The sequence below is a fragment of the Camelus ferus genome, chromosome 21 (assembly GCF_009834535.1).
Source record: "Camelus ferus isolate YT-003-E chromosome 21, BCGSAC_Cfer_1.0, whole genome shotgun sequence".
In the NCBI taxonomy this organism is placed as follows: domain Eukaryota; kingdom Metazoa; phylum Chordata; class Mammalia; order Artiodactyla; family Camelidae; genus Camelus; species Camelus ferus.
In genome coordinates this window covers 22,755,234-22,767,497 of record NC_045716.1, presented here as the reverse complement: position 1 = coordinate 22,767,497, position 12,264 = coordinate 22,755,234, and the positions used below count along the sequence as shown (strand labels likewise).

The 12,264-nt window shown below is 36.1% G+C and overlaps 1 protein-coding gene across 1 annotated transcript in view; it reads right to left on the bottom strand.

The window, feature by feature from the left end:
- Positions 1–11,692, bottom strand: part of NUP210L (nucleoporin 210 like) — a 68,721-nt gene extending 57,029 nt beyond the window's left edge. The window contains exons 1-5 of the mRNA XM_006177199.2: positions 11,474–11,692; positions 9,842–9,978; positions 2,692–2,823; positions 1,685–1,778; positions 972–1,122 (exon numbers count right to left, since the gene is read on the bottom strand). Of these exons, the coding sequence (XP_006177261.1) occupies positions 972–1,122; positions 1,685–1,778; positions 2,692–2,823; positions 9,842–9,978; positions 11,474–11,670 (711 nt within the window). The 5' untranslated portion in view covers positions 11,671–11,692. The remainder of the gene's footprint in view (positions 1–971; positions 1,123–1,684; positions 1,779–2,691; positions 2,824–9,841; positions 9,979–11,473) is intronic.
- Positions 11,693–12,264: the final 572 nt, after the last annotated feature.

Below are 12,264 nucleotides of genomic sequence, written 5' to 3'. Positions count from 1 at the left end.
TATTAATATGATATTAGCTTTCTAAGTCACTTATTAACTAAGTCACTCAAACAAAGAATAAAAAATGACAAGCTTTCTAAAGGAGAAGAGCAAGTAGATTTTTAAAAAAAAGGCAAGTATGCTGAAATGGGAAAAGGTAAGACTTATCTATATGTCACAGAAATTCTTTTAACCAACCTCCTGTGAACTGACTTTCCAGATTGTTACTCTATATTCCTTGTTGAACATATTGATTCTTGTGAAGTTTTACCCAAAATGAGGTTAGTAGGCTGCTTTCTAGGATGTCCACGCACAAGTCCCTGCCATTTGAATTAAAGGCTTACCAAAAGGCATTTGTTTTTCCCAACCCTGTTTATGTCAGTTGCAATTTTAATTATAACTATATATGTATATTTTTTAACTGTACAAAAAGATAGTTGTTATTTCTATAAAAAATTAAAATGTTTTGAAAAGGAGTTAAAGGCAAGTTGCTAAAATATACTATCAAATTAGGTGTAGGTGAGAAATGTAAAATAATTGGGGGGAAAATCCTTGAAAAATACAGAATTCTGTACTCAAATTGCTTCACACATGTCTAATTTTTCACTTGACTATAAAATAAAATAAAAATGAAAAAAAAAAAGAAACTAGAAATTGTAATTTATGCAAGAATGAGTATGTATATTTCTAACCAGAAAACCTGTAGCCAAAGAAAGGCCTTGGCCTTACACCAAAGAATTGGTGAATAAAATGCAGTTACAAGTTTTAAGAGAAAATGCCAGTTGTATTTGTAATAGTAATTAGGTAATAACATGTTTTAGGAAGACAAGTTTTTAAAAATTGTTTATCCACTGTAAACGACTTTTTCAAATAAATGACCAACTACTGGCCCAAATCACATCAGGTTAGACGGCTTCTACTATAGACAAACATAAACTATATTTTGCATAGGGAAGACTATTAAATGCAAGTTTATAGCATGAACTTTTTACCTTATAGAATGGTTCATAAATTCGAACTTTTATAACAGCAGCACCAGTTCTAATCCCAGACACCAAAATCATATCTCCTTGTTTCTTTTCCTTTTCCATCTCAGCTATATACACTGGGGGAGAATATTCTGCTTCAGAGTATTTCAAAATCCTAAAGAGATAAAATAAGGTCTGTCTCTAGTAGAATCAAACAATTCATCTTCTTCCAAAAGGCCCTAAGAGATTTTAAACAGTCTCTTCAATGTCTATATAGTGTAAAAAGTTTAAAAATTTGTTTTCCACAAGGACTAGACAGAAGGAAAGAATTTAATATGCTTCTGGCTAAAACTGTTGTAGGACTAAAACTTGGATTGTCTGAGAGCTATTACTTGGTACTGAAGACAAAATTTCATACTATTATCCACTCACTGTATTTCACATGTGCAGACAGCTTGAACAGCAAAACTGCCAGAAGACACACCTGACCCAAATAATTGTATAGTCCCCAGCTCATGAACTCCTCTGCAGTGGCTCAAATTAAGCCATGATAAAGTCACCTATACCCATACCATATGTCATTCTATCAAAGACATTTCCCCGTGGTAAATTTATCTGTTCCAAACAAGTCCAGACAAAAGGATTATCAAAGCCCACACAAATGACCACTGTTAAGTGTACCACCCAAAGGTAGATGTTTCCTTCAAAGTCAGATGGTTGTTTGGCTTCAAAATTACCTAATTTTGCTAGACAGTTCTTCTCTTGCTGATTCGTTATCCTGGGCAATGCTCCACTCAAACATCATCCCTGCCAAACTACTAAAAGTGTTTCCTGTAGAGCAAGCCAAAAGTAGACAAGCAGAATCACATATTTAAAAATATTCAGGTATCTTTAACAAGAAAGGGAAACCTAAACAGACTTACTTTTAGGCCTCCTTCATTAACAAATAGAAGCACTATCATTAATGAACTAAAACACATATACCAGGAAGACCCCTACACTAACAATATAAGTGCTGTTGCTGCATAAGCTTTCTGAAAGTAAAAAGGACTCAACCTGATTAACCTCTAGTTGACAAAATTATGGCACTCTTTCTGTTCCTTTCTCTATAAGGTCCACCTTATAGTCTAACTCAGGGTTGACAGGCATCCCTACATCCTGGTCCCTTCAACAAATTTTTAATAAAAACTTGATTTGAATACTTCTAATATATTCATTTTTTCAGATTTAAAAAATCACTCTTTGCTGGCTTATAAAGAAAGCAATACATTTAAATGTTTTTTATGTAATATAGCATTAGTATAGTATATTAAAAAGCAATATAAAATCAGTATCAAGAAAAATAAACTTTAAATTATAAAACTTTTTCACAGGTTTACATTTAATTTCCTGGCCTATAGCTAGTAAGCTGATCAAAACAGAGCTCATAATAAATTCTAAAAAATGTTCTTAATTGCTGATCTAGGGACCATTAGCAGAAGCTCAGCAGGAGAATTTGGATTTTTAAGAAAACTTCTGAGATAACCAATAATTAAATATAGTAGGAAATTTTTATGAAAGTATGTAGCTAAAACACCAAACCATCCTCAGAATGATTAATTCCTCATGTACATGAACTTCATATGAGAAAATAAAAATTATTTCCAATTTACTTTTATCTCTCAAGTTGCTGTTTCCAAGTGCCAAACACAAAGGAGTATTCTTTATTCTACATAATTTTGTTGAATCCTCTGATGTTCTTTACCTTCAGCATCCAATGCCCTCACCATCAGTTCCAGTGGTGAATCATCTACATAGAGTTCCCGGGATCGAGATATAATTTCAATGCTGTCTATCACATCAACCTTAACATCACAGCGCAGTTCATGGTCAGTCACTATGATGAAACCAAAAACTGAGAATTTAATTCAACAGATCATGAATCTATTAACTATCTCACACACTCATAAGTTTTATTCTAAATATTAAGAAAAAGAAAGGCTGTAACAGTTCCTTTCAACCTGTGGAAGAAAACAGTACAGCAACAAAATGTAAGAGCATCTGTTTACAAAAAGAACCACTAGACCAGTGGTTCCCAAATATTGATCTATAATGATGTTTTCATTCATCCATGGAAAAATGAGAAAAGAATTTTAAAATAGTAATAAAATTAAATGTATTTATTTTAAATGAACATACTTTATCCTTACATTCTATATTACTTTTGAAGTATTAAAACATTTTTTCTTTTATGAAATTATGATAAGAGTAGATTTCTAAAAAAATGTATTTATTTAGGAAAGTAAAGGGTGGCAACCATATGTCAGTCCTGCCTGCCAATAAATTTCTCTCTCTCACTTTATTTCTTTCAAATTTGTATTCTGGACCATGAGATTAAAAAGCCTTGGAACCATTTATTAGACCCAACTAGATTTCCAGTCAATATAGCCATAATGAAATTCAGAAACACAAATCCAAACAGTATGGAATGAAATGAGGATGAAATAAAAATTATTTTCTACTATCTTTTAACAATATTCCCACCTGTCACATTTACCATGTGTTAGAGAACCACCTACGTAGCCGATCTGTTCTGCTGTTACAACTATACATTTTAGTTTTAGCTTCATCTACAAGAAATAGAAAACAAAGTAACTACCACTACAATACCTTTAATTACTAATGGACATCAGGAGTAAACTCTGTCCCTAGCTGTAGATCTGCTTTTATGGAATTTTTTAATTAAAGGAGAATGTGAATCAGATAACATAGGTAAATGCCCCTCAAAAAAAGGCTAAGAAACATCAAAATATGCTATTTCAGGAAAAACCATATTCCTTTTCATAAGAAACATACAATTGAATTAATCATCTTGAAACGACTTTATATTTATATTAGAGCTCAACAAATAAGTAAATATACTGTAGATAATGAGTGTCAGGTTTCTCACTGTCAGAGAAAGAAATTACCCTGTGGTATAGGATTAGAACCAAAGATATCAGTATGAGCTCATGTTTAATACATGTCATGTTGCATATACATGATAGATAGATACAGAAATAAGTACAGATATGGGTACATACATTGGTTAGTATACATACATATATTTCCTAGCGCTCGTCTGCTAAGAGGGCCCAGAAGCAGTGACACTCCAGTAGCCATGAATACAGCAGCAAACAGATCTTGATTTCTAAATATAGTTCTCTAACAAAAAGAAACAGAACTCTGAGGAAGTGACTGGGCAGGAAAAATACAAGATGGGTCTGGTTCACCTTGTAGTGCTAAGAAGTAAGAAGTACTAAAATTAATTCCTTAATTAAAATGGGGGCAAGCCCAAAGGACACAGGAGCCAACCCAAAAGAGCTCCCAATCACCAAAGCTAGAAAAACTGGAGTAACAAAATGAATTACGATAGTATTGAATTATAAACCAAAACTAAAACAAATGTCCATGAGTCAAAATTTATGTAAATACTGAATGAACGAATAAATAAGTTATTTGTAAGATATAAGATGTCTTTCTTACAGAAGAGTGCTGTTAATAAATGTGGAAGGAATGAGGGAAATTGAAAATCACCATTAGAACTCCATAGTAATAACTACTACAGGCAAGATTCATGGATAAATGCAAAAACTAGTGGGCTAAACTTTAAAGAGAAACAGGATATATCAAAGTATCTCCCCAAATATTTATTAGTTACTGTGGTGGTTTTTAATGTATGTCCACAAATTTCTTTGACACATCTCCCTCGAGGAGGTAAAGCTTAATTTATCTTCCTTTGAATGTGGGCTGAACCTAGTGATCATTTTTAATGAATAGCATATGGAAAGAGAAAAATGGTAACTTTACAGTGGAGAAATATGATAAGCACTACCTTAACCAGCTGATCAAGGTTAAAATCGTTAGTGATAAGTCATGTTACTATCATATACCCCCTGATATAATGCAATGAAAGGCTTCTTCACTTCTGTGGTTTTCTTCCTAAAAATCAATGTCACAAAAAAGTGTCAAGGTCATGAAAGACAAGGAAAAGTTGAGAAACCGTCACAGATCAGATGAGACTAAGGAAACATGACAATTTAGTTTAGGAATGTGATGTCTTAATTGAACCTAGAGCAGAAAAAGGACATTACTGGAACATCAGGGGAAACTGGGTGAAAGGTATATGGGAAATCTTTATATTATCTTTGCCTCTCTTCAGTAAATCTAAAATTATTTTTTAAATAAAATACTTTAGAAATTAAATCAATCTTCGACTTGATTAACATTTAACTGAAGAACAGACCTGAAGGCCAAGGTATGAGGCCTATGGACAAGAACCGAGAGAAGTTGAAATCTCACAGGATCTGCTAGTAGAATATACCATTAAGGAGGTGTTCCAGGGATGGTAAAGGAGAGAAGGGTGAGCTTAAATAATATACACTAGAAAATCAGGCATTGGATAATAAAGCATTAATTAAATGGGAAATTAAATCCTTATCTTCTGTGGAGAAATGTGCAGAGCAATGGCAGAACAGAAGCAGCTGTGACCTTCTATAAATAACATAAAAAGTTTGTGCACACAATGCCTACTTCATCTGACTACTTCAGTAGCTGAAAGCTTTTCAATACGGGGCCATTGACCATAAAGAAAAAAAATTACCTTGTATGATTTATGAGTAAATTTAGAGTGATTAGGAAAAATATCAAACATTTAACTTACCTGCTTTTAAAGGTAAAAACAAATAACTTTATTAAGTAATATAATGAATATTCTTATTTACATGTCCATATTACTTCAGGCCCATACAGGAATGAGGTAATAAAGAAAAATGAATGAGACAAAGAGAAAAGTTGACCCAGGAAGATGAAGAAGGAAGGAGAAAAAATAAAGAGAATGAAGCCAAGATTGAGAAAACCAAAGGGATATATAGAGAGCCACAGACAAAAAAAGAGGCAGCAGAAGTAACAAATATTTCCTGCCTGCTCTGATTCTTGTATTTGTCCTAGCTTCCAAATCAACTCCTCTTGATTGTATAATTACAATCCACTGCAGCAACTAATCAAACAGTAAGTATTTACTGAACGTTAACCACATGCTGAGCACAGTGCAAAAAATACTGATCACCCCATTCTATATTCTCTCCACCAAAATCATCCAGTTGTCCAAAGCTTTTTTTCATCCTCCATGTGAGCTTCTTCATATAAAATTATGCCCTCATCTCCAAACTCTTCTACTTGTCCTGAATCTAAGATTGAAAAATCTAGATATCCCACTACAAAAAGGCATATACATGTATTCATAGACTACCTCTGGAAGGATACAGAAAAGTGGATGTCTCTTGGAGAAATTAGATTAGAGATTTACTTTTCACTATATAACCTTTTATATATTTTTTAAAGATTTTACCAAATGGAGGTAATATGTAGCCAAAATAAAACAAAAAGAATCAAAAGAAATCTAGCACTCTTACCAAATAGAACATGCCCACCTCAAGTCTCTCACCTCTATCCATCATCTCTGTCATAGCCCCTAATTTTACTGTTCTATCACCAAAAACATCATAAACAAAATTATAAGTACCTAAACACCAATGGAGTGCTTACATCTTTTTACCTTTACAGATGCCTTGTAGTTAGTAGGCAATTCAATAAATATTTGTCTAACAAATGAACAATTTCTCTTAGGTATGTTCTTTCCTTTCGAAATGACCCTTCCCTACCCACCATTTCAGAGTGCCAGTTCCCATTCAGATGAGAATGCACCTGTTAGAATACCAAGACTGCCACTGATCATTGGGAGTCTTCATCATCTACGTACCCAACTGTGTTAACAGCAAAATTGGGAACGTTTATTTCTAAACTAAGCTTTGGAATATTTACAAATTAGGTAAAACTAAGCTGAGAGCCAGATCTGACATTTTTCCTAGCAATTATGTGAATGAATCTTGTATCAGAATGCATTTATGTAGTTAAGAGGAATTACATTAAAAATAGTATATGTGACCAAAGCAATGCTTCTTTTCTGATCTTGGTATGCTTCTGTATTTATTGTAGTTGCCCTGCATGACATGGTCCTCAAAGATTCTCATCTTTGAGATTTCATATTTCACTGAGTCTAAGACACTCATTTTTTGGCATTCTAACATCTCTGAAATTGCGATTTTATCTTATAACTGATGACATCTAAGAATTGCTGTCAGTCAGGCAGCAGTCATGACATAGTTGTCACTGACTGCATACGTGAGAACTTTGAAAGGGCCAGCGTCAAACTTGCAGAATGGGTATTAGTAGTTGGAGAAAACTCGGTGAACAACAGTGAAGCACTTAGACTACTGGATACAGAATAGATAAACAAGGTCCTACTGTATAGCACAGGGAAGTATATTTCATTCAATAACTTGTAATAACCTACAATAACAAAGAGTATATATATATATATATATAACTGAATCACTATGTTGTACAGCAGAAACTAATGTAAATCAACTATACTTCAATAAAAAAATAATAAAATAAACACAATAGTGGAGCACTCTTTTCCTTAGGAACCATATGGTTAAGGAGACAGGGTGGGAGAAGTGGTGACTCAGATGTGCTAGGACCCTTTTCAAAGCTGGAGACAAAAATAGACCAGCTCTATATAATTGCAAAGCCAACTTATGAGTCCAAACTAGTACCTTTTAGATATTTTTGTTTTTAATTGATTATTTTAAGAAATGCTACATCACTAACAGTCTCCATGGCACTGAGGAAGATGTTATGGGGATAAACCCAAACTCTAATGATTCTTAGTCAAAAAGTGATTCTGATGAGGCAGAAATGTTAAAGTAGTGTCTGGAATATTTTAACCAGTTTATTTTATTCATATTTTCCTTGTTGTTAGGCATAAGAGTAATACATAATAAAAATAACCATCTAATTAAGTCAAAGAGTTCTACAGTAGGCATAAAGTAAAAGATCAAAGTTAAGAAAAGCACAGTGTAGTTGGCATGTTGTTCTTTCTTAATGGTACATTAAAAACAGCTTTACACAAAAATAAACAAGTGGGACCCAATTAAACTTAAAAACTTTTACATAGCAAAGGAAACCAGAAGCAAAACAAAGATAACCAAAAAAGAAAAAAAAAAGAAAAAAAGCCAAAAAGACAACCTATGGGATGGGAGAAAATATTTGCAAAAGATGAGACTGACAAGGGCTTAATTTCCAGAATATATAAGCAGCTCATCCAACTTAATAATAAAAAAACCAAACAACCCAATCCAAAAATGGGCGGAAGACCTAAAAAAGCAGTTCTCCAATGAAGACATACAAATGGCCAATAGGCACATTAAAAAATGCTCAATATCACTAATTATCAGAGAAATGGCAATCAAAACTACAATGAGGTATCACCTCACACCAGTCAGAATGGCCATCATTAAAAAGTCCACAAATGATAAATGCTGGAGAGGGTATTGAGAAAAGGGAACCCTCCTACACTGTTGGTGCAAATGTCAGCCACTATGGAAAACAGTATGGAGATTCCTCAAACACCTAAAAATGGACTTACCATATGATCCAGCAATCCCACTCCAGGGCTTATATCCAGAGGGAACCTTAATTCAAAAAGACACATGCACCCCAATGTTCACAGCAGCACCACTTACAATAGCCAAGACAGAGAAACAACCTAAATGTCCATCAGCAGATAACTGGATAAGAAGCTGTGGTGTATTTATACAATGGATTACCACTCAGCCATAAAAAATAATAAAATAATGCCATTTGCAGCAACATGGATGGACCTGGAGATTGTCATACTAAGTGAAGTAAGCCAGAAAGAGAAAGAAAAATATGATATGATATCACTTATAGGTGAAATCTAAAAAAAAGACAAATGAACTTATTTACAAAACAGAAACAGACTGAGACATAGAGAACATACTTATGGTTACCAGAGGAAGAAAGGGTACATTTGGAGCTCAAGATTTGCAGATACTAACTCCTACCTACAAAATAGATAAAAAAAAAAAGTTTCTGCTGTATAGCACAAGGAACTATCTATATTCAATATTTTGTAGTAACCTCTAATGAAAAAGTATTTGAAAACAAATATATGTATGTACATGTATGACTGAACTATTATGCTGTACACCAGAAATTGAAATATTGTAAATTGACTACACCTCAATTAAAAAAAGTTTTACAATAGATGGCATCTTCAATTATATGAAATATGGTACACCAAATATCTTGAATGTCTCTTTAATAATATAGTATAGATATATAATTTATCAAAATATTTAAAAGCCATATTTCTGGCCTATCAATATGACAATTAAATGCCAGGAACTCAGGGATACAAAGAGCCCTGCTTTGATTCTGGATACAAATAGCATTTCTTAAACTGCCCTGGTCTAAAACAGACTAGTGCAATGCTTCCCAAACTTTAGTATGTATGAGAATTGCCCAAAGAGCTTGTTAAAAACACAGATCCCTGAGCCCACCTCAGGGATTCTGATACAGCAGATCTAAGGTGGGGCCCGAGAATTTACATTTTCAACAAGCTCCCAGGTGATGTTGATGATGCAGATGATACAGGCTGACAGACACTTTGAGAAATACTAGTTTTTATACTGCCTTTTGCCTCACTCAAGACCAACCTCAGACCTTAACACCTAAGCTAGTTCTGCTAAGTAATTCCTTACTTTCTCCATTAATTCAAACAACCAGAGTTTCTTCTTTGTAGCAGGAACCATACCAGGGGTTGGATATACCAAAAAAGAAAAAAAAAGTCACAGAGTAGGATGCCACAATTAGGGTTTACATCGCAAGAATCCTCTTTTCTACCTTATCATTTGACACCAACACCATTTGTGTTAACCATCTATAAAAGACACCAGATTATTCCACTCTAGTGAACTGTTAACATAGTGTGTTTTCTCTCAACATACCTATCTCTCGAGCAAGAATAATACTGCTGAGGCGTATCGGTTGGGTAGATTCAGCAATGAGCACAGCTTTTTGGGAACATAAGGTGCCATTTTCATATAAAGGCTCAACAGTTACTGCATCATGATGGGTGGAATGCCTGCCAGAATAAAACATTTAAGAGCATGAAATAAGAATGTGGGTTAAAATTAACTTTTGGTGGAACACAGATTCCTATAGTTTTCCCATGTTACATACTACCAGGTGTATTTAAATGACACTCTTTAAAGTAGAAACATTGCTTAGAGACACAAGATTTAAGTGGGAGAGACTGATTAGAACATTTTCCAGTGATCCCTTGTGCAAAGTTACATTCCTCCCTCAGTATTTAAAATAAGATTGTTACATTCTTTCTTCCCTCAGTATGTAAAAATAGGATTGATGTGTTTCCAATGAAAGACTTGGCTTTCTCACACTCTGAGGAATGAATTTCCTCCAATCTTAGAAATTGGGCTGTTGCTAGCTAAGGTGGAGATGTTGCCTGAATTATGAGGTGTGAATCTCACTCAAAATACAATTTTTAAAATCATTATTATTTTTTGGATGGATGGGAGGAATACCTTTCACTGCTAGGTTGATGCCTTGCATCATCCTCTCAGTCAGGAAATACATCACACTGGGTCATTTTATAAGCCTGATTCCCTTATACTTCCTCATAAAATGGAAGGTGAACTTCTTACACTCTGAACAAACCTTAGTGCTTCCCTTTAGAGATGGTAATTAGAATGAACCCTATGATACCTTGCAGCCCACTTCAGTTAGGTTCCCTCAGACCTTAGGAAACCACACAACCCCATGGCTGGGCCCTCTCACACCAAAAAAATTATGTCTTTCCATCCTCAGTCAGAAAGTCATCCCTTCAGAGTTGACTATCCCAAAGTTGAGTGTGCACTTCAAGGGGGTACTCTCATATAAGGGAGGAAACGTATATAACAGGCAGATCTCATCTCCACCCAAAATGAATCTTCTCATATTACAAGAAGCTAATACTTCATCGTGTCGGGGCCTTGGCTCCCTCATCTGTAAAATGAGAATAATAGTACTTACTTCACAAGACTGAATTGAATTAGTACCTGCAACGTGCTTAGTTAAGTAGGCAATAATTGTGTCTTTACACTGAAAACCCCATCTTATTTAGTTCCTGGAGAACCCTCACACTCTAAGCCTCTCTGGCCCCTCAGTACATTTCCTCAGACCTTGGGAACTCCTTTTCACTCTAGTTGTTTACACTGGAAGTTCTTCACACTGGGGAGCCACCAATGCCTGAGGCCTCCACCACAGGGTTGTGCCCTGATAGCCCTTCACACAGGGACTACCCCCTCAACCCACACAATGAGAAGGCAGTCTCACACCCTGAGAATTTCTCATATAAAGACCCCACACATAAGCTGAAGATACCTCACAAGACAAGGAAAGGCGACGTCCGGAAGGGTTGGCCACTCCACTCCCACTGACACCCCACCCCCACCCCCCAGGCAAGGCCCTTCAGGCTGAGTGACCACACAGCATTCCTGTGGCGTCTTACGTTCAGTGAACCCCTCCCACCCTCAGTGGGTGGCCTGGGGGCACATATCCTCTTGTTCCCCACACCTCACCAAGTGTAGCAGCCCCGCTGTGCCTCCAGCAGGAAGGGCACCCGGCCTGGCTCCCGGCCGAAGGGTAGCAACACCTGTGGGACGTTAAGTTTGTTGGCCAGGGTCCCAAGAGAAAACAGGAGCAGCACCAGGAGGCGCCGTAGAGGTAAGCTGAACAGCCCGAAGCGTCGAGGCGCTGGCGATCCAGCGCCAGTCATGGCGACCGCCCGCTCTCGGTTCCCGCTCAGCTACAGCCGGGCCCTCAGCCCCAACACCAGCCAATCCGCAGGCACGACGTCAGCAGGAGGCGGGCGCCCCTTCTGGCTCGGAATTATGGGGGTTTTTATGACGCGCTCTAGTTAAGCCAACGTTATGGAGATTTAGCCCCCACTTAAGGGGCTACTTTCTGAAGTATTGGGTGGCATATCTTTTTAAGTAGAGGACAAGCATAAAGTCAAAAGAATTTCTCCCAGTTTGATTTTTTTCTGTTGCCTACCTTGTCTTTGGCTCCTAGAGCACCCCCCCCCATTTTTTTTCCAGTAATTTTCAGTCAGCATTGGTCCGTGCATATAAACGGAAAAAATTTTCCAGTCTCTAGTGTAAACAGCTGGACTTTGTCAAGGAAGCTGTGTCATTTTTGCTAGGAAGTCAGATTCATGTCCAGCCTCAAGGCCAGAGTACAGGAAATGCCAGGCACTGGCGTCTCAAAGGCAGCTTTGAAAGCTATCCACTCACAGTCTGTCTGAAAGCAAATACTCTGAGAGCACTTCTTGTTAAATTAACTTGTTTTCTCCAAATATCCAACGGAGTAT